This window comes from Theobroma cacao, chromosome 4 (assembly GCF_053813885.1).
Source record: "Theobroma cacao isolate CCN51 chromosome 4, ASM5381388v1, whole genome shotgun sequence".
In the NCBI taxonomy this organism is placed as follows: domain Eukaryota; kingdom Viridiplantae; phylum Streptophyta; class Magnoliopsida; order Malvales; family Malvaceae; genus Theobroma; species Theobroma cacao.
Window position 1 is genome coordinate 715688 of NC_142642.1, and position 24010 is coordinate 739697.

General features: G+C 34.1%; 3 protein-coding genes and 1 non-coding gene across 9 annotated transcripts; 2 read left to right on the forward strand and 2 right to left on the reverse strand.

Annotated features, from left to right (window-relative positions):
- Nucleotides 1-5260: 5260 nt before the first annotated feature.
- Nucleotides 5261-13408, forward strand: LOC18600769 (Protein kinase superfamily protein). 3 transcript variants are annotated; one of them, XM_007031421.3, is made up of 21 exons: nucleotides 5261-5854; nucleotides 6508-7200; nucleotides 7347-7601; nucleotides 8061-8185; nucleotides 8316-8360; nucleotides 8468-8549; nucleotides 8654-8722; nucleotides 8799-8969; nucleotides 9060-9125; nucleotides 9386-9454; nucleotides 9569-9712; nucleotides 9834-9907; nucleotides 10229-10489; nucleotides 10796-10887; nucleotides 10992-11062; nucleotides 12165-12290; nucleotides 12376-12418; nucleotides 12510-12556; nucleotides 12773-12834; nucleotides 12911-12962; nucleotides 13120-13408. In XM_007031421.3, the coding sequence occupies exons 2-21, from the start codon at nucleotides 7033-7035 to the stop codon at nucleotides 13159-13161; spliced, it is 2064 nt and encodes a 687-aa protein (XP_007031483.2). In that variant the 5' UTR covers nucleotides 5261-5854; nucleotides 6508-7032; the 3' UTR covers nucleotides 13162-13408. The 3 variants fall into 3 exon arrangements, with proteins under 3 accessions (XP_007031483.2, XP_088661469.1, XP_017975257.1); XM_088805343.1 differs by having other exon boundaries at nucleotides 6545-7200; XM_018119768.2 differs by having other exon boundaries at nucleotides 6832-7200.
- Nucleotides 13409-13796: 388 nt separating this feature from the next.
- Nucleotides 13797-16041, reverse strand: LOC18600770 (proteasome assembly chaperone-like protein). Of its 3 annotated transcripts, none has more exons than XM_018119770.2 (7): nucleotides 15881-16041; nucleotides 15064-15111; nucleotides 14886-14932; nucleotides 14593-14659; nucleotides 14470-14513; nucleotides 14147-14204; nucleotides 13797-14038 (listed from the first exon to the last, which is right to left on the reverse strand). In XM_018119770.2, exons 1-7 carry the CDS (start codon nucleotides 15938-15940, stop codon nucleotides 13988-13990), a joined length of 375 nt encoding a protein of 124 aa, XP_017975259.1. In that variant the 5' UTR covers nucleotides 15941-16041; the 3' UTR covers nucleotides 13797-13987. The 3 variants fall into 3 exon arrangements, with proteins under 3 accessions (XP_017975259.1, XP_017975258.1, XP_088661470.1); XM_018119769.2 differs by having other exon boundaries at nucleotides 14886-14941; XM_088805344.1 differs by having other exon boundaries at nucleotides 14886-14941; nucleotides 15064-15171; nucleotides 15881-16029.
- Nucleotides 16042-18644: 2603 nt separating this feature from the next.
- Nucleotides 18645-21303, forward strand: LOC18600771 (NAD(P)-binding Rossmann-fold superfamily protein). 2 transcript variants are annotated; one of them, XM_088805971.1, is made up of 5 exons: nucleotides 18645-19048; nucleotides 19267-19445; nucleotides 20316-20510; nucleotides 20636-20789; nucleotides 20893-21303. In XM_088805971.1, exons 1-5 carry the CDS (start codon nucleotides 18790-18792, stop codon nucleotides 21189-21191), a joined length of 1086 nt encoding a protein of 361 aa, XP_088662097.1. In that variant the 5' UTR covers nucleotides 18645-18789; the 3' UTR covers nucleotides 21192-21303. The 2 variants fall into 2 exon arrangements, with proteins under 2 accessions (XP_088662097.1, XP_007031486.2); XM_007031424.3 differs by having other exon boundaries at nucleotides 18646-19048; nucleotides 19264-19445.
- Nucleotides 21304-23046: 1743 nt separating this feature from the next.
- Nucleotides 23047-23143, reverse strand: LOC148763045 (small nucleolar RNA snoR1). The gene has a single exon (XR_016026073.1). It is a non-coding gene; the product is annotated as a small nucleolar RNA snoR1 (small nucleolar RNA).
- Between the last annotated feature and the right edge of the window lie 867 nt (nucleotides 23144-24010).

Consider the following 24010-nt stretch of genomic DNA (forward strand, 5'->3'; position numbering starts at 1 on the left):
ATGATATATCAACATATCACGTTAATATCACGTAACATAAAATAATAAATAATATTCTGTTAATTATGCGCCTCTCTTTATCCAAACTTACTCTAATGATTAAATCGATCTGTAAAATTTCGTGTAAATTTTTAATAAAACACTTAATTTTAAAATTTAAGATAAAATATTTTTACTTTTTAAGTTTTTATCGAAATGACACGAAAATTCATTAGTTTTCAAAATGAACATTTTATATAAAATTTTTTTTTTATTGGACAAGTAACCCAAGCCGTTACTCAATTGTTAGTATTTTTGTTAATTTATTAACGTGATAAAGATAAAAAAATAATTTTATTCTTGATTAATTTTTAAAATTATTATTATATAATTTATTATTTTTTATTAATAAAAAATTTCAAGATGGGGAACACTGGAGCTCCTTTTCGTCAGTGCTCCTTTTTTTAAAAAAATTTAAAATACAATAATAATTTTTAAATTAATAATAAAATATATTTATTTTAATATTTTCTTAATTTTTGTTAATAGTATTTATATTTTTGAAGTAGGGTGTTTATTTTTTAAATTAATGAGGTTATTTAAAATTTTAATTAAAATTTAAAGAATTGAGATATTTTATTTTAAAATTTAAAATTTTAATTTAAAAAAATCTGAGGTTGGGATTTTAAGAAGATAGGAGGGGAAGTAAATTATGAATATAGAAAGAGCAAGAAAAGTTTGATGTGGCGGGCGTAAAGCGTGGAGAGGCAAAGAAAAAGGACGAGGGTGTTGGAAAGCCCCCCATGGACTTAAACCCAGCGTGGTTTTAGGACAGGAGGACTCCTAGTCGTTTCTGGGACAAGACAGGGAACCGTGGGAGGGGACCATGAATTTTTGTACTAGCACTGTACAAGTAAACGATAACATGATTTAACATGCAGGTGCCACGTGCAACTGAAATGATTGGAAATTGTTGTTTTTAGCCTTCCGCAAACAAAACATTTACATCCTTTTGACATGATGCCATGCAATTTGCCAATGCAAGCTCATGACCCATCACCACTCTTTTTGTCCCAAAAGTCTTCTTCTTCCCCCCACCTTTGCCTTGTTTGTTATGTTGGAAAAATTGATTGCTCACTATTTCTCACTTGTTTCTTTCCCCTTTTTCTTTAGCCCAGTCGGTCGAGAATCAGTTCACGTCAATTGTGGTTCGAGAGTCAATCAGATATTATTAATAAGATTCGAATGTATAATTTTTCTTATAAGGAAAAAGCAAAGGGAAAATTACCTTTTTTAACTCACGTACGAAAAGAAAAAGAAAAGTCCAAAGCTTGCAAAAGTCTTCACCTTCCTTGACAAGGTTGTTATTGATGGGGCTTATGGTGGCATGGAGCTTCTTTCTTTTTCATTCATTTTCTAAAGGAAGATGGGTCTATTTTCCTCTTTTCTTTTTTTTTGAATTAACTAAAGGATGATAAGTCAAAAAGAAATTATCGTATGTGATTATAGGACAAAATTTTCAATTTGCTTAATTAAAATAAAAAAATGGATAAAGGTAATATGAAAAAGTTGAGTTCGATTCTTTCTTCTTATTTATTTACAAATTTCATATAAAAAGGTGATTACAAAATAGATAACTTAAGAGTCAATTAATCAGGCATGCATGGGGTGTCCTCACTAATCAAACCATAAAAAAATTCCCAAAAAAAACAAAAAGAAAAAGGCTTAGGGATCTTAGATTTGCCCAAAGGTATATGTGAATTTGAAGTCTCCAAAAACGTTTTCGTAGTTTTGGGCAAAAAACGTGACACACACAAAAAGGAGGTTCTTTTCTTGCAAAGCCATTTATACCTTCCCTACGAAGGGAAGATGCATTCATTGCCTTTTACACCTAATAGTTTAGACACATCAATTTATATACAGATTCATTGCTAAACCAAAAACCCTAACATATTTTGATTCATTTCGGAGAGAAAAATGTTTCATTTAGGGTTGATACCCAATTTATTCGTAACTTATAAAATATATCTAATGAAAGAAAAAAATAAAAGATGAGTTATAGCTATCGAGAGCAAGATGATCCACATGAAAGTTTTTATTAGTGTGAAATTCGTATTATTTTATCCTACTTAATTGTACAATGTTCTCGTTCAATAATCTTTGATGAAACTTGTTATGAGTTCGGATTTTCAACAAAAAATATATGTTTATTAAGTGGTAAAAGATTTACACTTATAAATTTAAAACTCATTTCATCTCTTACTAATTTGAATTTGAGATTCATAAAACAAGTTTTATTTGTTCACTAACAATGTCGTAATCAAAGAAGAAATTCAAAGGTCCTAATCTTATCAAAAACATAATGAAATTATCAAGGGTAGGTGATCCATAACTTTGAGGGGAAATTTGCTTCATTTCCACTACAACAGCTTTCGTGCCCATGTCTGTTTCAATATTTCATGCCGCATTCATGCTTTTTACATCATTATGGTCAACGAAAGGTGGCAAAGTCTCGCAGCCCTACCAAAAATTAGAAAAGAAAAAACTAGAGAAATCCACTACAGACAAGTTCTTTTCACTTACCTATACATGTGTAATATGTGATATGTATGTACATATATATATGGACGTATGCATGCATGTATCTTATATATTTCTTTGATCCCAAGATACGGTGGAAAGAAGTGAAAGCCATGTCTCTACATTTGAAGAAGTTTGCTTAGAATCGTAACCTTACGTAAACCTGGTAATTCATATTTTCGTATCTTAAACGTGTCAGACACGTTTAGATACGAAACACGTTAAGACTAAATACGAACACGACACGTTTAATATTTGTGTCTTAAATTTAAAATACGTACACGTATATGTTTAATACACGTGTAACACGACACGACACGATTAACACGTTTTACACGTTTATTAAATGTGTCAATATACGATACGACACGATTAATAATACATTTAACACGATTAACACGTTTAATATAATTAACACGATTAAATATAAATATTTATAATTAAAAAAATTATTATTTAAATTTAAAATCTATAATTATAAAAATAATTATAACAAACAAATAATAATAATAACATCAAATATAATAAAATTTAATATAAATAACATACATAAAATTCATTATCATATATAAGGTTAAAATACACATCAAATAATTATTAAAAATTATTTATATAAAGTTAAAATAATTTTTAACTATTAATATTTAATAAGTTAATAAACGTGTCATGTATACACGTTTAAACACGTATACACATTTAAGTACGATAAAACGATTAAGTAAACATATTTAAACGTGTTTGTTTTCGCATCTTAATGTATCAAATAAGATTAGACACGAAATACGTTAAGGGTAAACTTAAAATTTATTTAACTCGTATTTTCTCGTATCGTACTTAAAATTATCATATCTAACTTTTCGATAGAAAACTTCATATGGAAAATTCATTGAGGCCATGAACAGCTTAGGCTAGACAAGGTTTGGGAAGCTCAAACCCGTTGTGGCCCATTTATTTAGGCCAGGCTAGCTAAGCTTGGAACAACAGCCAGCAGCAGGTGACAAAATATTTTCCTGCCTTGTAAGGACAATAACTTATTAAACATTGATTTGATGATTTCATATGAGTGACAGATTGACATGAAAAATAAATAAAGGAGGAGGCTGTCAAACGGCCTTTATTGCAAGTCCTTGGGAGTCCAATTGTAGGGTAGGTAATTTGTAGGGGAGACCTGTCCTGGATGTGTTTAGTGTCCTGGTTCTTAAGCTTGCTAGGGGAAGGAGGACGTCCGGCCCCCCCCAGCCCTCAGCTAAGGCCCTGCTATGTGTCAACTCTGGCCACCCAAAGTCTTTAAACTCATGTGCTTTGTCCACCTACATCTCCACGTGCCCGGATTTCATTTGACACCAAATTCATATCCTTCCTTCTTCTCATCAGCCTGCACCTGCAGCCAACATGTTTGAGACTACAATTTACTATGCTTAGATTCTCTTTACTCAGGTTTTGATGGGCCTACGAGTACCAGCCCAAGCCTGCCCCTGCTCTTTTTGTTCAAGTTGGATAGGATGATCAACCCACTAAAGCTACAGCTCCAATACTATGAATTTGATTCAAAACCCACTCCCCTTTTCCTTTGAAAAAAAAAAAAAGGAAAATCTTGCTCTCACAAGTCACAGTTCATGGCAGATGAAATGCACTGATAAAAGGTTCAGGTACAATGAAAATGAATTCAATCTGGACGAGCTGGTAAGTAGATACGGTAGCCCAGATATGGCTAGCAATAAAGAAAAAGATGAACAATGACTTTCTTCTGCCATGAAAGGAAGATGCTTGTGATAAGGAAAAAAGTTAATGTGGCATGTGAAACAACAGTGACATTGCCTACCTGGAAGAAACGGCGTGTATGACTAAATCTCAACTTGTTCATCTGAATTTGTATCAGGGTGAAAGCAGCAATGGGAATATGGGCAGAGATTGCAATTAGAAGCCAACCAATGTATAATTAAAGAGAATTATTGAAGCCATTTTGAGGATGACAATGACTTCAAAAAAAAAAAAAAAAACAGATTGACAAGGGCAGCAAAGTTGCCAACCCTAAAACCGAAGGGCTGCCCTGCCCCTTTGGGGGGGAATAGTAGAACAAAACTTGCTGAGTTGACGTCCAAATTGAGCTATTTCTTTTCCTATATTTGGGGCGAATGATTTGTACTTCATTGATTGATTGGCAAAAGAGTAATAAAGAAATGCAAATAGATATGCAGACTTTGAGAACAAATCTGGGGAGGTGTTTTTATTCATAGTCATAGCTGTCTGTCGGATGCATGGCTAAGTTGAAGTTTTACACCTACAGTGTCCTTGTATTTAAGGGTAGGTAGGATTCAGTATGCTCAAGCTCACCGTAAAAACCTTCAGTTTTATCGCATCGATCATATGATTCCACTTCAGCTCCATTTATTAGACATTTTTTAAATTGAAAGTACGAGTCTGTGATTAAAAAAAATTAAATTAATTTACAAAGAGAACTCATAAATTATTATTATTATTATTATTAATGATGTAATTAGAATGTAAATTGATAAATAAGGTAGAAAATTAAATTATAGTTAACTTTATTTAGTAGTGCAAAAGCTGTAATATTTGCACTCTAATTAGAAAGTTGAGTGATATATTTTTGCTTTCCGAATTTTCTGAAAAAAGAAAGAAGATAAACAACCGATGATGAGCCACCAGGGTTGACCGAGGGAGGTCTCACTCTCAGGTGAGGCAATCACCCACCCCTCTCTTGAGCTTCCTCGATAATTTGGGCCGATAAATTTACGATTCTCCACGCCACGATATTTTCACCTACTAAGAGAGAAGACACCATAAACTCATCAAAATCTCTTCCTGCTCGGGTCCCACTCCAATTTGCATCGAACTCGAGCTTCTTCCCTCTTATATTTTCCTCTCATTTTACTCTGCTCTATCAAAGCTAAAAAGGAAAAAAAAAATTAGTATTTTTGACTATTTTTCTTGCAAACTGTGAAAGTTGGAAGATTCGATCCGAGGACCTGAAACTCGACGGTTTTTTTTTTTTTTTTTTAATTTTTTTAATTTTATCTAATTATAATATTTATCGGCCAATAATTATCATCGCCAATTCGTCATCGTTAGAGTCGTCTTTGAAGAGGAAGAAGAAGAAGAAGAAGAAGAAGGAGACGAAGAAGGAGAGGAAAGATCGAAATTTGAGGCTGAAAAGAAAAAGCCTCCTTTAAGCGACGTCGTTTGAAGGGGGTGGAGGGGTTGTGTATCGATTTATTAATGCAAATTTTGTGAGGTTTTCAGATTCAGCTCTGATTTGAATCCGCTGAAACCCTAGGTTTGTGTTAAATCTGTGGATAATTTTAGCTTATTTTTATGAATTTCTAATTGGTTAGTTCTTTTTGATTGGGAAGATGCTTGGGATTAGTGAATTTTGATTTTGTTTTTATTTTTATTTTTGGTTTTGGTTTAGTAGTTTTGTAGAGGAAATGTGGAAACTTTGGAGTGATTTTATGAATGCTATGATATTTAGTACTTAATTAATTAGAAGTTGGAATGATAGTTACAGTTTAGTTCTATTTTTAAGTTTGTTTTGTAATTTAAGCTAGAATTATATAAAAAGGTGCTTTGTTTTATTGGATTTTGGAAAATGAAAATTGATATTTGAAATCAGTGTATAAAAGCTGGACAATTAAAAGAGTTGGTCTCTTTTATTCAACTTTTCTGTTTCTTTTTCTTCTAAATTTTTTTTTTGATGGAATTGTTTCTGAAAATTAATTGTGAAGATGGGTATTAATTTTTTTTTTGTTTTTGATTTGACTATTTTGTTGTAAAGTTTCTATGAGTTATAAATGCATCTAATAGTTTTGATTTCTATTGGAAGGTTAAATTTTGTTATTCTTTTGGGTTGGTAATTGCTATAATTGTTTCGAAAAAAAAGGTATTTTTACAAGTAAGCTTTGACACTGTATTTTTCGGGGGTTTGTACAGGTTAAACTACCCCTACTACCACCTTTTTGTGTTACAGGCCTCGTGTTATCTTCCATACATTTTGGTTCTTCAATAGTTTGCGCAGACGTTTAGCTGGATTTGGAGTGCATTTGTTAGTTTGGTGCCATACGATGTTTGCTAGCCTTTAGGCTTCTGCTTGCTATTTGGGTTGAATCATTCTTCTTATAGTGCCTTGCTGAGTGCCCTGTTGGACGGTTTACTGCTTGTTCCAATTGTTCAATCACAGAAATACTTGGTGTATTGTTTAGGGTCTTTTCTGTTATTAACTTGGATTTTGGGGTTTAAACTGTTTCTGTATGCAAGGAAAAGGACTGAGTAAGGCTATTAACTTGATGAAGTGAGTGGACTTCTACACTGCTGAGCGTTAACAAAGGGAAGATGCTACCTAATTGGAAGATGCCCCACATTAGATTGACAGTCCAATCTTTAGGTCAAATTTTGTTTTTGTTAATTGGAATATCTAGGTGTAAAGAGGGATGTAATGGTATGCTGTAAGAAGAAAACATGGAGCATCCTTCGGAGAAACGATATCCAGTCAATGCAATAGATTATAAATTATACGAAGAAGTTGGAGAGGGTGTCAGCGCTACTGTGTGTAGGGCTTTATGCATTCCACTTAATGAGATTGTTGCTATCAAGGTTCTTGATCTGGAAAAGTGCAATAATGATCTGGTAAGTATGGTATTTCATGATTTGTTGCCTGGATATCATGTTCAGTTATACACTTTTCTTATGAGTCCCCTCAACTCCATACAAGAGTTGACATAAAGCATATTATTTCTTTCATATTGAATGGTTTCTGTTTGCAAATGATACAGGATGGCATCCGCAGAGAGGTACAGACCATGAGCTTGATCGATCACCCAAATGTATTACGGGCGCATTGTTCATTCACTGCTGGTCATAACCTTTGGGTTGTGATGCCATACATGGCTGGGGGATCCTGCTTGCATATAATGAAATCTGTTTATTCAGAAGGTTTTGAAGAGCCTGTTATTGCTACTTTATTGCGTGAAGTTCTAAAAGCTCTTGTTTATCTTCATGCCCATGGGCACATTCATAGAGATGTGAAGGTATCTGATTGCCCCTTCTTGTTTTATTTTCATGCCATGTGTTTTCTTGTTTATCCCACAAGGAGTTATTTCAGAGGCCAAGCCAATTAGTTGTTGACTGTCTTCTATAAAAATTCAGCTTAAGAAAGCTATATTTGGTGACAAATAGAGTAATATGAACAACTTATGGTTCTTCTTGTAATGTCATTGATTGACAATGCATGATAAATGCAGGGAAAAATTTGCTTCTGCTTTCTAGATATGAAACCTTATGCTAATACTGAATGATAATGATCTATTAGTCTATTGGTTTGAGATGACTTAATCTCGTTATTTCTTTGACAACTACAATCCCGATTGTGCTACATATGTCAACATCATATCGCCCTGTTATTTTGTTGTTGTTCTTTTCCTTCCTACTCATTTTGGGGGATTATTATCTCTGCTATACTTATCTACATTCATATCTTCTGTTTGCAGGCTGGGAATATTTTAATTGATTCTAATGGTTCTGTCAAGTTGGCAGACTTTGGAGTATCAGCATGCATGTTTGATACTGGAGACAGACAGCGTTCCAGAAATACTTTTGTTGGAACTCCTTGCTGGTATTTGTTTTGCATTGGCCTTTCAACAGTGTGGGATTTTACTTGCATTAGTGTTTTTATCATGGCATTTCAATTTTGAGAGTTGATGATGACCACAATGTGTCTCCTTCCCCGTTGCTCTTTATTTCAGGATGGCTCCCGAAGTTATGCAGCAATTGCATGGTTATGACTTTAAGTAAGTTGATTGCTGATCTATACGTTTTCTTTTCATTTTCCTTTCATTATTTTGTTTTGTTGTGCCTTTTAAATCATTCTGTTTGCTTTTCTTCTTTCTGTGAACAGAGCAGACATATGGTCTTTTGGAATAACGGCCCTTGAACTTGCTCATGGCCATGCCCCATTTTCTAAGTATCCACCAATGAAAGTAAATCTCTTCAGATAGTTATACCAGTTGCATATTGTATATTTTTTGTTGTTGCCTTCTGCTTTAGTTCTTAATTTGGTTATTTACTCCCATTTTTGCTGCAGGTTCTGTTGATGACCTTGCAAAATGCTCCTCCTGGTCTGGACTATGAAAGAGACAAGAGGTTTTCAAAGGTTTGTGCTATTCAATTGCATCTCAGTGGCTGATATCACTTGTTAGTATCATTCTGATAGTGTTATACTTCTCTAGTCTTTCAAGGAGTTGGTAGCTACTTGCCTGGTGAAGGACCCAAAGAAACGTCCAACTTCAGAGAAGCTTTTGAAGCACCATTTCTTTAAACATGCACGCCCCCATGATTATCTGGCTCGTAGCATTCTTGATGGCCTTGCTCCATTAGGTGAACGTTTTAGGGTGCTAAAGGTCTCTTGCTTACCCTCTTTATTTAATTTCTGACCTCTGTTTACGATGGGGAATTAATTTGCAACTTTGATCTCTTCTTTTATGTCTCAGGCAAAAGAGGCTGATCTTCTTGTACAGAATAAAGCTCTCTATGAGGACAAGGAGCAATTATCGCAGGTTAATAATGGAGCTTGTTTACTTTTTTTGTGAAAAAGTAACTGATAGTGTCAGGTTCTTCCATTCATGCCTTACTAGTGTTTTAGGTTTTGTACTGTGAGTAATCCCAATTGCTCTCAGTTCCACGTTCATGTCAGGTCTTAAAGATTAAGAGAAACTATATGCAGCTAGTTTTACTTTGATTAACAAATGCCCATGGTATAGTAAATATATATGATTGCATAGTATCACTTTTAATATGAATTCCTTTTACCTTGCAGCAAGAGTATATAAGAGGCATCAGTGCCTGGAATTTCAACCTAGAGGACTTGAAAAGTCAGGCTGCACTTGTAAGTATTTTTAATTACCCATGTTATTTTTTTTTTTATTATTAATTATCTAGAGAGTCCAAAAATTGCTATATTATCTTTATCTCATACAAGTGCTGACTGTTTTACCTGCAGATTCAAGATTATGATGATGTGTCAAGTGCAGAAGATCGAGATGGGAGCAGGAAGCAAAGGGACAGGCATGATGATGTTGGATTACCAGCAGAGAGGATGTCTCCAGAAATGGCTAGTAATTCCATTGCTGCAACTAGCCAGGAGGTACCAGTCATAATTCTAAATTATTTCGATACAGTTAAATTGTCAGTTCTTCAATTCTTGGTTGAATTCATTTGATTAAACTTATCCATTAAGATTTAAATCCACCTTTTACTTGTTTCAGGACGGGCTTAGTGATCTTCATGATTTGGAGAGTTCACTTGTTTCATTTCCTATTAAACCTCTTCAAGCTCTCAAGTATGACATTTTTATGCTTGCATGGTGTTACTATTGCAAATAATTCATTCATAGAACATAATTTGGAGGATATCAATTTTGGCATTTGTCACATTCAAAGAGATTTCGAATCGTAATTTTTTTGAATAGAAAGCGGTATTTTGTCACAGTTTTAGTCATTCAATTATTAAGTTATCTGCTTTTCTGTAGTATTTTCTTTTGAATATTTTTTGTCAAGAACATATATGGTACCTCTTAGGCTAATTACTATTTTCTTTTGGAAAAAGAAAGGTTGCCATTTATTTTAATTCCGTCACTTATGCGACTATTTAATTGGTGCAGAGGCTGTTTTGACATTGGTGAAGATGATGAGGGTGCAAATAGTCCAAATTGGAAAGGTGCTACCCGATCAGAAAGTGAACAGATCATTACAAAGTCATCAAGAGCTGCAGACCAAGATGCTGGAAGAAATGAGGGTGAGAATTCCGGGCAAAGTAGCTCTTTACCACGTCAGGTCATTCCAGAGCATAAAAATTTCTTGAGCGGTTCACTAATACCTGATAATGCCTTTTCTCCTAAAAAGGTTACAGGAGATGGGGACAGGTAAGCTTTGTTCCAAGTCAAGTTTACCCTGAGCTTGTAATTGTTATCACCAAACATGATAGAAAGCTTGAAGTGTGCATTGAATTATCACATAGGAAGATCTTTTGCCCATTAACAAGCTCCAGATATGATGAGGTTTTGAATTCGTTGGTTGTCCTAGATGTATGATCTGGTACATGGGGACTTTCTTTTGGCTGGGGAGTTAAAAAGAACATTGTTGGTTTTATCATTGCCATTTACTTAGACTGGAAATGTTTTTGATGACATAATCTATACTAACTTGGGTATATAAAAAATGTTTTGAAGGGACTTCCCACAGCCTAAATTTCCATCTGATCGCAACTACAGTGGTCCATTGTCGTACCGCCATAGGAGAGAAACAAATAACATTTCATCGGGTATTTTCTTGTTTTGTTTTCTTCCATTTCTACCCAGAAGCTATACTACTTATTTGTACTCTAATGAACTAAGTTTTGTTTCTTGGCCTCTTGTTATGTATCAGAGGATGCATCAGAAGGAGCAGTTGTTCAGCGGGGACGTTTTAAGGTGACATCAGCAGATCTGAGTCCCAAGGTACATCTGCAATTTTAGGCTAACTTCCACTCAACCCGAATCAGCCTTAGTATGTAATGTTAACCTCATGTTATCTAAAGAAACATTAAATTTTATTGATGGTCACTAAACTTATAGCTTTTTTCCACTTTGCTCACCGAACTTCAATTTGCCCCAATTTGTTTGCTGAACTTTTTAAATTGTATCCAATATGGTCACCTTAACAGATTCGGTTCAAAGAAATGACGAAATAACAGCATAATAATCATTTAAGCAGTCATGTCATTTAAAAAATCTACAATTTTTTTCCCTAGTAATCTTCCTATTTTCTTTTATTTTTTCATTTCTTTATTATTTCCATAGATTTCACATTTTAACAGAATCGAGAAACAGAAATGATGAGAAGTAAGAAACAGGTCACAAAAGTCGACATGGATTTTTTTAAATGATGCGATTGTTTAAGTAGCTATTTTGTCATTATTTGGATGAAATCAATTATAACGACCGCATTTGATATGCAACTTTGTATTAATAAACAGTGTTTTATTTGAAATCAGCAGCACAGTTATGAATTGATGCATATTGAGTGTCAATGTCTTACTTTGTCTGTTATAATATACTGCAGTGAAAATTATTAGCATTGATAAATATCTACATAGTTTGTCATCATGGAAGATGCTGCATCAACAAAATGGCATACATCTAATGCCATCAACTGTTATAATTTTATGTCATATTGAATAAATTATATTTCTGCTGAAAGACTATATGGTAAATGATTTCACCACAGACTTTGGTTTCTTTAAATATGATTGACTTGTATTGCTGTATTTGTTTCATGTGCTTGTCCTTATGGATGCATGTTTAATCTTATTTCAAACTGTATTTTTCATGTAATACTTCATTGCTTTTGGTTAAGTTTATCCACTAATATCTGGATTGCCATCCGTGAACATTTTGTGGCTTATACTTCCTCATCGTAGCCCACACAGTTGCTTTTACAAACTGTCTTCTATGTTTGAATTCATGTGTTTTTGGGATGAAGAATAATGAGGATGGAACTTAGTGATTTATCTTTTAGGCAATGGCTTGGTGACCATTGCCATTATTTTCTCTCATTCAGGGACCTACAAACTGCAACTTTAACCCGGCTATCGGAGGTTCAACCTGTCCATCATCTCTAAACCTTACAGCTAGTGCGGTTCTCCCATCTCTACAATGCATTTTGCAACAGAACACCGTGCAAAGGGTATGTTTCTTTTTGTATGTTCTCTCTGATGTCATAGAGACTGCCTATCTGAAAACATGTTCTGTTTGTTGATGATTGCTGACAGGAAGAAATCATTAGATTGATCAAGTATTTGGAGCAAACTTATGGTAATGCCTCTATATTTTGATTGTCTGCATTTTTGCTGCTTAAACTTGGAAGATAGTATGATGTTAAATTTGACTTCTCTTGCTTATATAGGTAAGCCTGGGGACTTGACAGAGGTAGGCACCAATGACCTTTTGCAGGTAACTAATCAACCTTTATATCTTAATAATCATATGACAACGTGATGTTCCATGGTGTCAATTACCCTATTATTTATGCATTTTTATGACCATGGGATTTGGTTTATATAAATGCTGGATATCTCATGCTGAGACTTCTTTTATCAAATAGGCATACGTTGTTAAAGAGTTTATTTTTCTAAAGGAATGATTAAGTTGTCTTAATTGTATGTGCAGATACCACATTCTTCTTTGAGGGAGAGAGAGCTGCAATCTCAGGTGATTCAGCTGCAACAAAGGTATGACGTGAAGCTCCAACAGTTCTGATTTTCTTTCTTTATGCACAGTTTACTGAAATTTGAATTCTGTTGTCAGTATTGGGAACCTTGTTGAGGAATTGCAGAGACAGAAAATGAGAAATATGCAGGTTTGTGAATTAATCTTGAATACTCACACAGACACAGCACACACATCAGAGGATTCTTCATGCATACCAAATCACCTCCTCTTGTTTTAATCGCCATTAGATTTTAATTCAACTGACTGGAAACTGAGTTCATTATACTTGTCTCATCACGTTGCAGTTAGAGAAGCAACTAAGTGCTTTGGCCAACAACAAAGAGTGAAGGTGAAACAATAGTGTGGTGGTGATGTTGATATAGAAACTGCCTGATTATTTCTTCTTCAGTGCTAGGGTTCATAAGGTTCTTAAAAAGGTGTTGAGGTATAGGAGTGCGTTTTATTGTATTTCTAGTGTACCATATCTATGGCTGTGTGTTAAGCCGGACACCCAAATTTTGAGATGCCATTCCCTTTCAGTCTCATGTAACTTCTTGTAATTTATTGACAGGATATTGTAATATAATTACAATCTCTCTCTCTGTCAGTTGGGTACTCATTTGCTCTTCGAACTAGAATTAAAATAAGTGGTAAATATATTTTTGAATCACAGATTGGTTTGAATGGCAATAAGGAAGCTTTTTATGAGAGCATGAAAAACTTGTTTGGTTTATATTAGAAAGGAGGTTCTTTGTCAATGTTCAGCACTTCCGGTTCCAGTGTTCATTTCTGATTAACTGCAACAATTGTGGGCATACCAAAGCTTATTTGGTTTGTTCACACCTTCCTAAGAAACAGTGATGGCTAAATGATTGAGAGATAAGGAGATTGATAATCTTTAAACACAACACGGTGTATTTGGATGTCATCTGGAAGCTCGTCTTTACCCTTTGTGAGTAAATATGTACAACTAAGAAGCAACTAGCAGAAAATTTGGATTCTGACCATTGAATAACAAAATTACGTGCGGTCCAAATCCTCTTTCTTACTGCAGGCTTTGAATTGAAAGATAGAATACATGTGATAAGAAGCCAACTTGCACTACATGATAGGACATGATACTACAAAATCCAACACCTAGACAACAAAAGCTGAAAATTTAGCGTCAATGTATTACCAGAGACGGTTCTCCATCACTGCAGAAACAATGCCTTTCAGTGTCTCCTGCATAAAACCGGATATCATATGAGTTTAACTACTTTGTAGCAGATTCAGAAAAAGAAAGGGGCAAAAGATAATCACAATTCGCAAACATGAGTTAGAGGACAGTACCGCACTATGGTCTTTGAGCCCAAGCGATAGCACTAAAGGCAAAGAGGAGGCCGAGGAACTGCAAACACAAAAGGACATCTCAAGATATTACAAAATGATTATCTTATAATACAAAGCCCAATCAATTTGCAAGTTTACCGTATTTAATTGAGAAAAATGATGAGATAATTCTCATTTCTAGTTATTACTGTTTAACAACTCTCATATGATCCTTTGATGAGTATTTGCAACAATTATAGATCCAATAAGGAGAACGGGCAATGCTAGGGCACTCAGACCTTGTATGAAATAGTAATAACATGTATATTGAGTTGGAAAAATACCTTATTTGTTCAATTAGCTGACGGGCAATTGCCAGTAGCATTGGCTGCACATGTTGCATTCATTCAAAATTCGGGACAGATATGAAAGGTCAAATTAACATACAACAGGAAAGTCCGGCTTACCTCATCTCGTTTGCCAAATATTACAGACACATGGAAAGTCGGCTGGATTGAAACCCCTTCCTCCTTTCTGGCAATAAAAATAAACACACCTCAGACACTCTTCTCAGTAGAATTATCACGATGATACTCCATATAACTTCAACAAAAATTTGGTAATAAAGAAATCATACTCAAATTTTACTTAACAACAGTGCCTGTGACTTTTGACACGGAGGAAACACTAAAACCTTTCTCTTCAGTTTTGAAAGAAAAGAATAAAGAATAATTGCATTAAAGGAAAATAAAAGACAAACCTGGCATGCAGTATTGTTCCCATAGTTCCTATCTGAGTTGCCATGACCTGAGAACTCTTTCACACATTAAATTTATCACAAAAAGACACGGAAATATCACCCCCTCCCTCAACCTCACACAGACACACACAGCACCAAAAGTCAAAATTTGAGCAAAAAGTGGAAGTCTTGTACTCACGAGAAAATGATCGTCATAACGGCAAACGACTAGGTCTGTGCTATTCCCCTGACAAGCAAAAGGCATGCAATTGAGAAACTCTAATCACATACCATTTTGAAAGCAATCCTTAGGATAAGAAAAGCATAAAAAAAATATCAATTATCACTGGAAACTGTAAATTAGATGAAGACAAGGTCAAATATATCACACTGCCTGCCAGGAGATATATACAGGTAGCTGAAACAGAGGCATACCAGAAAAGAAGACAGACTAGCTTCCATAGGCAACAAGGATGTTTTCACAGCCATCCATAAAATTCAGAAACCAACCAAACATAATTTACTTTGAATCATGCATACCATTTAAAAATAACACACTTAACAGCCTAGGTTTATCAACCACTTGAGAAAACAATCTTCTAATTTCCCATACTAAACTTGAACTTCTCGATTCATTTGAACCATTACATTAGAGGTCACTGAAATGTTAAATTCTATCCCTCATGCTATAAACAATCTTCATTTAAGCAACAACAGGAACATAATCCCAGAAATTAAAGTCCCATTGACCCTTTAATTCATTTTGCTTAAGCTTATAAAATAGTGCAAATCATGCTACACTGGGGCAAGCCATTGATCATCAAATTCACAATAAAACACTAACCCAGAATGAAAATCCCAGATTTAATTGTTTTTCTACAACAAAGTTAACACAAAAATTAGACAATTTACAAAAAAAAAACAAAGCCAATTTGATTCTGAGCAAGAAGAAAACTCAGAGATAGAAAGAAACCCAAGTAATAAGAAACAAAGCAAAAGAATTTGTTTTTTTTTACCTTGATTTCCAATGAGAAATTCTTGTAAGGAACAGGAAAACGTGGTTCTAAACCACCCATTTCTTTCTTTTTCTAAAAAAACTCCTAATTTTTTGAAAAGAAACCTTCTGTCAGCCTTGCTGTAGTTTTTCTTCTCCGTTTCTTGGCTCCTTGCGTTTTTCGTACTTTTCAAAGTAAAACATCGATAAATGGGTTGGTTTTCTGACCCAAGATTTCAGTCTAATGCTGGGCCTCCCAGCCCAAATGAATGGTAGTATGGTTTTTTTTCTCTTTTTTTTAATCAAATAAATAGAGAAGAATTTTTTTTTTTTGTAATAAAGAGAAGAAGTGTAATAGTGGACATATATATATATATATATACACATATGCGTGCACACGTGTGTAAATATGAGCAATGGATTAAATCAATCAGAAAATTTCATTAACCGATTTAGTCAAAGGAAAGATAATCTCTTGAAAAATAAGCATATAATCATTAATTATTTATGTATTAGTTATAATCCATGCATATATGAAGTTTGATGAAACATCACAATCTCATCCACTCAAAATTTTGACATCCTCATCAATGCCACATATCACAATCACAATTAAGGCATTGGATTAAGATCTCATTAAAGCAATCTAGGAAGCCCACATGAGTTGGCACATGTTTTCTTACCAATTATAACCGATAATGGAGTTAGAATTTTATGTTTGAGGGGGTGAAAACAAGAAATTCAATATTTATCAGGATAAAATTATAATTTTTTTAAAAAATAAAAAACAAAACTATAAAATTTATAAAAAAATAAAGAAAAATTATTAAATTTTAAAAGTTTAAGAGTTACTAGCCCTCCTCCCTCCGCCTCTGATTATAACGACTTGAATCGAAACACTACTGACCTAACAGCTTTTTCGGACCTAAATCGCATAATCTTGGTCACTTAAATTCTTAAAAAATAACAGATCTCTTACGTGATATTTAAAGTTATTATCCCTATCACATGTTATCATTTGACAAGAATAGCTAAGGTGAAGTGGAAAATTCGTTATCTTTTAACTTAAGTGATTAAAATGATAATGGAGACGTTATTTTATAAAAATAAAAAATTAAAATAAAAATTAAAAAAATTAAATGATAAAAAATAATTTACTCAAAAAAGTAAATTTGAATAATTTAAATTATGTATCTATTCTACTTTTATTAAAAAGTCGAAAAGGGTAAAACACCTCCACTCCTTAAGTTTTGATTGAAATTTCAAGCGAATTTGTTAATTTTCGAAATTGATACTCTGTTTCAAAAAAATATCTTTTGCTGGACATATAAATTCAGTCGTTAATCAACTATTAGTATTTTCATTAGTTTGATGATGTAGCAATATTAAAAAGATAATTTTATTCTTTATTAATTTTAAAAATTATTATTATATAATTTTATTAATTTTTTATTAATTTTTTAAAAAAACTTCGATGGAGCTCTCTAAAGGAGCACTCCATTGAGAGCTTTGGTGCTCTCAAAGAGCACCAATTTGATATTCTCCAAGGGGACGCAAAGTGGAGATAAGTGGTTAGTCGATGATGCAAGAGACGTTATTGGTCGTTTTTAAAAAAAGTAAAAATAAAAAAATATTTTAGATGTTTTATATTTAATATTAATATCGTTTAGATGTATAGAACAAAATGTTCATTTTAAAAAATTTGATTAAAACTTAAAAAATAAAAATATTTTATCCAAATAAAAAAACGTGTGAAGTTAATTTCGCTCCCATCAATTTTCAAATATTAACCGTCACGTTACACGTGAGTCGTGACTCGTGAAACTCATTGAAACGTTCCACTCTGCCCCTTCTTCCTTTTTCCTACATATGCACAAGAAACAAATTGCACGTGTCATAATTGCTGTGGTTTTACCATCTTTTTTATTTTACAGTACAACTTACTTAAGTAAATGTAAACATTTACTTCATGAGAATAGGCTTCCTGTTTCCTCTCACTAGACTATGGGGGTGCGTTGCACACGGGTCTCTCCATAGCTTTCTTTCTCTTTAATATATTTTCTCTTTTTTTCTGCGTCCTCCACGTAAGGAAATTCCTTTGAGACTTTCTTTTACTTGGGTAATAGATTCTTCCGCTCCATATACGTCAGTCCTTCCCCCTCCATAATTGAAGAAAAGAGCAAGTGTGCAGCCCCAATGGGCTTGATAGTCTCATAGTGACAGTCAGGTAAGGCTAACAGACTTCAACAACCAATTGAGCCATCTCGTGCGTACTAGCCATTCAACACGTGAGAATCGGTACCATTTCCTCTACATACCAACCCAACCCAACCCAAGCCGTTTGTTTAAGCCGAGCCATGCATTTTCCATTACAACTTTTTGAACAATATTATATATTATAATATATATAAATGACTTGGACCCAATTCGATTAATCCAATTATTTTTAAAATCATAATCGATCAAATTAATCGATTTAATTATATTTATTTATAAATTAATTAAATAATTAAATTAACCCAATTATTTTAATTGAATATTTTTCGATTAATTTGATTTTAACCAAAAATTATTCTGAACAAAGATTATGGATTTAAAATTAAAATTTTTTATTTTAAAATTGTTTCGATATTTTTGGAAAATAATAATATTTTTCACTGTGAAATTTGAGTAATAACCATTCCATGCCAATCTGAACAAAGCAATGCCAAGCGAATTAGCAAAGCCATGACGCTGGCTGACGCTTCCACACGTCGCAAATAAGCTTTAAATAGAAGGGGGTGCCAACCGCATGATTGTTTCTAGAGCAAAGAGCCCTTCCGTTTTTGCCTACTTTGCAGCAAAAAAATCTTAACCCACTTCAGGTGGTAATAGCAAATAATCAGAACCCAGAGTTTCAACTTAATTACTGACCACAGCTAGATAGTACACATGGGGATCGTTAGGACACAAGAAGAAGAGAATGAAAGAATGGAGTTTGAGGACTTCAGGCAGACTTTGGTTGCTTTTGCTGCCCTGGAAAGAAGAAAACAGAGTGAAGAATTCAAAGGCCTGAGCTCCCACAATGCCGACGTTGATCTTGAAGAGAAGCTTGTTTGTGTTACCAGTGGTGTTTCTTTCCTTGGACTTGCCATAGTTAACCGTCTCTTGCTCCGTGGATACTCTGTCCGGATCCTTGTTGATAACCAAGGTAAATATGTACCAACCATGACTTAAGAATTTAGTTGTTGAAAACAGCCTGGAACCCGACAAAGTTGGAAATTTTTGTAAGATTTCAGGTTCTTGTCAAAAAGTTTCTGTTTTCGGAAGACTATTATGGTCATAAAAATATATCGCTGTTAGTTGATATACTGTCTGATAGTTCTGACTTAATTGGCACCATGGGATTGATTCAAAATAATGCAGAAGATGTAGAGAAGCTGAGGGAGATGGAGAGATCAGGGGAGATGATGGCATGTACGAACAAAATTTCTGTGGTCATGGCTAAGCCAACTGAAATCCAGGGGCTAATGGAGGCGTTTGATGGGTGTCGTGGCGTGTTTCATACCTCAGCTTTCGCTGACCCTGGTGGCATCTCTGGATATTCAGTGAGTTCTGTCATGTTTCTCCCATTTCTTGACTTTTTTTTTTTTCTATCCAATCATATAAAATTAGTCCCAAGAAGGTACTGTATGTAGTCCTGTATGAAATCTGCATAGCAAAATATGTGGTTGATACATGGAACACTAGAATCGTACTTTACTACTTAATCCTTCCCTACTGGGATAGTTTTATTCCAGATGCTATCACTAGTATATGAATGAATTCATTAGCTCCTACCAACCAAGTCTCATCAACTCCAGCAAAAGGTGAAAGAACAGTTTTCTTAGTGCTTGTGCTATGGTAATAATTTATGAAGATTAGACAAAGATTGCTGTTTGCTACATTGCTATGTTTCTTACCTGTTTTTAACTATATACTGTCAGTAAATTTCATAGGTAGGCAGCAAATTTTGGTCATAGTTTTAAGATGAAAGCTACAAGGAATGGGATGAAAAAGAAAGCTGAAAAGTTTAATTGCTAAAAATGAGTGTGCCACTGCAAAAAGACATTCCTTCAGGACTTTATGTTGGGTTGGCCTACCAGGACCAGAGCATCAGTCTCCAATTTGGCTCTCATTTAATATATGGTGGAGAAAACTTGGAGAAGTGCAGTCCAGTCATGTGGTCTAAATACATGCCACAATCATGAACTTCATGATACATCACGGTCTCCTCTCAACACCCTATATATGCTTTACCATCTTGTTTTGACACTCCCTAAGCACCAAGTTGAATCTTACTTTGAATTAGAAAATGATGCTACCCTAAGAAGTATACTTTGGAATTGAAATTACATGCTCGTAATGTAGGAATAGTTTTCAAGAGTTGACATGAGCAGAATGTAAGAAAGTTATGTTTAACTGTTTGTGTTTGTTAGAAATCCATGGCTGAAATAGAAGTAAAGGCCAGTGAGAATGTGATGAAGGCATGTGCAAGAACTCCCTCTGTCAGGAATTGTGTGCTCACTTCTTCACTTTTGGCCTGCATATGGAGAGACAGCACCCAACATGATCTCCCCACTTTGGTTAACCATGATTGCTGGAGTGATGAATCACTCTGCATGGACAAAAAGGTATAGTACATGCAAACTTGAAGTAGAAACCATCCATAGCTTTGAGATAAATACATGAGAGTTAATGGCATTTTCCTTCAAAATTTTGTTACTACTTTCTTACTTTTTCACTTAAAATGTGGTAGCTCTGGTATGCATTGGGGAAACTGAAAGCAGAGAAAGTTGCATGGAAAATAGCAGAGGAGATGGGCATAAAACTGACCACCATCTGTCCAGGGCTCATTACAGGCCCTGAATTCTCCTTAAGAAATCCAACGGCAACAATAGCTTATCTTAAAGGTATTGTGTATTTGTTTTCAATTATTCACTCTCTACTTTCAAATTTTCAATTACTAGTCAATAGTCATGAAAGCTAATTAGATCAGTAATTCATAATATCCAGGTGCCCAAGAAATGTATGCAGATGGGTTGCTAGCAATTGTTGATGTAAGTAGATTGGCAGAGGCACATTTATCTGTGTTTGAGGAAATGAACAAGACAGCATTTGGAAGGTACATTTGCTTTGATCAAGTCATCAAGAGAGAGGAGGAAGCAGAGAAGTTGGCAAGGGAAATGGGGATGCCATCAAACAAGATCTGTGGAGATTCATTCGACATTATTCCTACTCGCTTTGACTTGTCAAACAAGAAACTTACCAATCTTATGTCTAGGAAACTTAGATGTTGCTATGGTGAAAGTTAGCCCAAGTTAGCTTTCCCTTGGACTATGCTTTTATCAGCAAAACAGAGAAGAACAATGTTTCCCACTGTCCATTTTCTAAATGAAGATAAACCAGGGGTCCATCTTCTTAAAAGTAAGCTGCATTTTCACTTGTAAAGAGTATTTTAGCTTATTCAAGTTCACTGATCAAACCAAATAGGATTAATGCATGAATGACTTGAAGGCCATATATGAAATAAGTTATTCATAAGGCAAAGGTCCATGGCATTTCTCCAATGACTTGCGTGGTTAAGGTCCACAAGTATAGGTGACAAATTGTCAAACGCTGCAACCTTAAGCTGCACCGTCCATTGGATCTTAGTCCTTATCCCTCACCTGGGATCACCTAAGTCTCAAGTTAGTTTTGGTGTTAGGTTCCTTTTAGAAAAACTTGTGTCTACATTTCTGTTGTAATTTTGATAATTTGATTCGGGTGCATGAATTAGAAGGAATAGATATTCAAACTAAACACTGAATATGCTTGTTTTATCAACATTTATTAGCTACAGAGCATGCAAAGTTGGAAACATGTCACAATCTATCAGTATTCCATGGTCTGGACAGGATCAAAATATGGAGTCAAGCCTGCCCTACATCACATGACGACTATGAAGTACTCCAATTGAGAAAGTGTATTTCTGGTTTGATTCATTGAGGAAAGTGAAAGGGAATAAACACAGAAAGGTGTTGTGATTTTCAAGCTATGGAAGATTGGTTTTAGAAATGGCTAAGAACTATGTTTGAAAAACATGGCTAATTCTATAAACTTGTTAATTGATTTTCTTACTTTGTGAGTGGCTATGTAGAAATGAGACAACAAAGCAACAGCTTCAGCAGAATTCCAAGTTAGGTTTGTGTAAACTAGAAATCTTCCTCAAGTTAGTGAAACTGTTACATGACGTGGTTAGCTCTGGAACACTTCTGGATGTGACCAATGGATTGAATTCCATCTGTTTTTGAATTTGGAAGAAGAGAGATTTGAGCCTGTCTTTTATGCAGAGACATCCTGCATCAACTAATGAGCTAAATGCTCTTAATCTAATTGAGTTGAATTTTATTATCATCAACTCATCATACCTGAGCTAAATGTTCTTAATCTAATTGAGTTGGATTTTATTGCCATCCACTCATCATACCTAAGAGTGTATCTAGAACTTACCTAACATACCTACAATTGATATTTAAAGCTAGGTGTCTCATTAGCATTGATATCTACAATGTTGCTACGGATTATTTGCCATGGACAAGATGAATGATTGAGCTTTTTCTGGATTTTATCAATGTTGGCTTGGTTTCAATCAGATTTTCTTCAGTTTGGGTTACATTTTTTTATTTGATAATAGATAAGTAATGGTAGTTACAATCCATTCAAATTGGGCTTCAACCAAATTTCTTATGTTGAGGTTAGAGTCAAGTAAAAAATTGAACTTAAAATTAAAAGTAAAATTGGGCAAAGTCAAGATTGAGTTTCAAGTAATTGTACACCTATCTGTTATTTCTATGTTATTTTTTAAAGATCTTAATGTGAAATATATTTAATAAAATATTCAAACCATATAAATATTTAATTATTATCCAAACATATAATAAACATTACTCGTTAAATACTAAATTATAATAAATATATTTTATTAATAAATTAAAATTAAATTCATAAAAGTAGATTAAAATTTACAGTCTTGTATGTAGAAAAGTAAAATTTTATATTAAAATTTATTACTCACAATGAAAGATGATGCAGGATGAATAATCACCTAATAATCAATTTCAAGAAATAAAATGTCATTCCCAAATCCCAACCCAAAAGAAAAATAAAATCTTTTAAGAGAATTGGAAGGGCTCAGAGAGTTGCTATCTCTGCTCAAAGAAAAGATTTTACAAGCTTTTCTCATACAAGAGGTGTCAGAACTTATAAAGCACTCTTCATCTTCGCCCTCTTATCGTAAAACAAAACATAAATGACTCCAGAAAAAAACCCAGAAAGCAGAACAAAAAATTTGAAGAAGAAAGTGCAGGAATGGATTTGATGGCGGCCGCTGCTATTAGGGTTCTAGCGTTTCGATTGTGATTGGAAGAACACTGGTGGGACTATTTATCGATTCTTTTATGGGCCTTTTGGGTCATGAGCTTCTATCAGCAATTTCAAGACCAGCTAAATAGGCCCAACTGTTCAAATTTGGGCCCCAAAAAGTCTAGCTAAAAGATTGCAGATCGACGAATGTTTGGGCCCGAAAAAGGGTAAACGTTGGGTCCAAACCCTTCATCTCGTTCGTTATTAATAATGAAGAACATGGTTTTGATTAATCTAAAGAGCTTGTTCTTGGTGCTTTTTGTAGTATAAAATATCATAATGGGTTTAAGAAATTGAATATTTAAAGGTTGATAGATTAAGGAAAGGAAGAGAGAAGTTCTGCTTATAGTAATAACCCCAACCTTTCCTTTATGTAAAAAGTTAACAAACAATATCAAGTCTCTACCCATTAATAATCATATATCAGAGACTTAAATCCCACACGATTCAGTTTGGATTAAGATTAAAACAAGACCCAATTAGGAAGTTTAACTAAATGCAATAAATATTTAACAATAAGTTCGGTATGAGTAAGACAACTATAAGAGTAGACTTGACAATTTTGAACACGACACGTTAACACGACAGGAGAAGATATGGGGATAAACAGATTTTGGGTTTGGTCTTAACGTATTTCGTATCTAATCGTGTCTGACACGTTAAGACAAGAAAATAAACATGTTTAAAACATGCTTACTTAATCGTGTTATCGTGTTTAATCATGTTATCG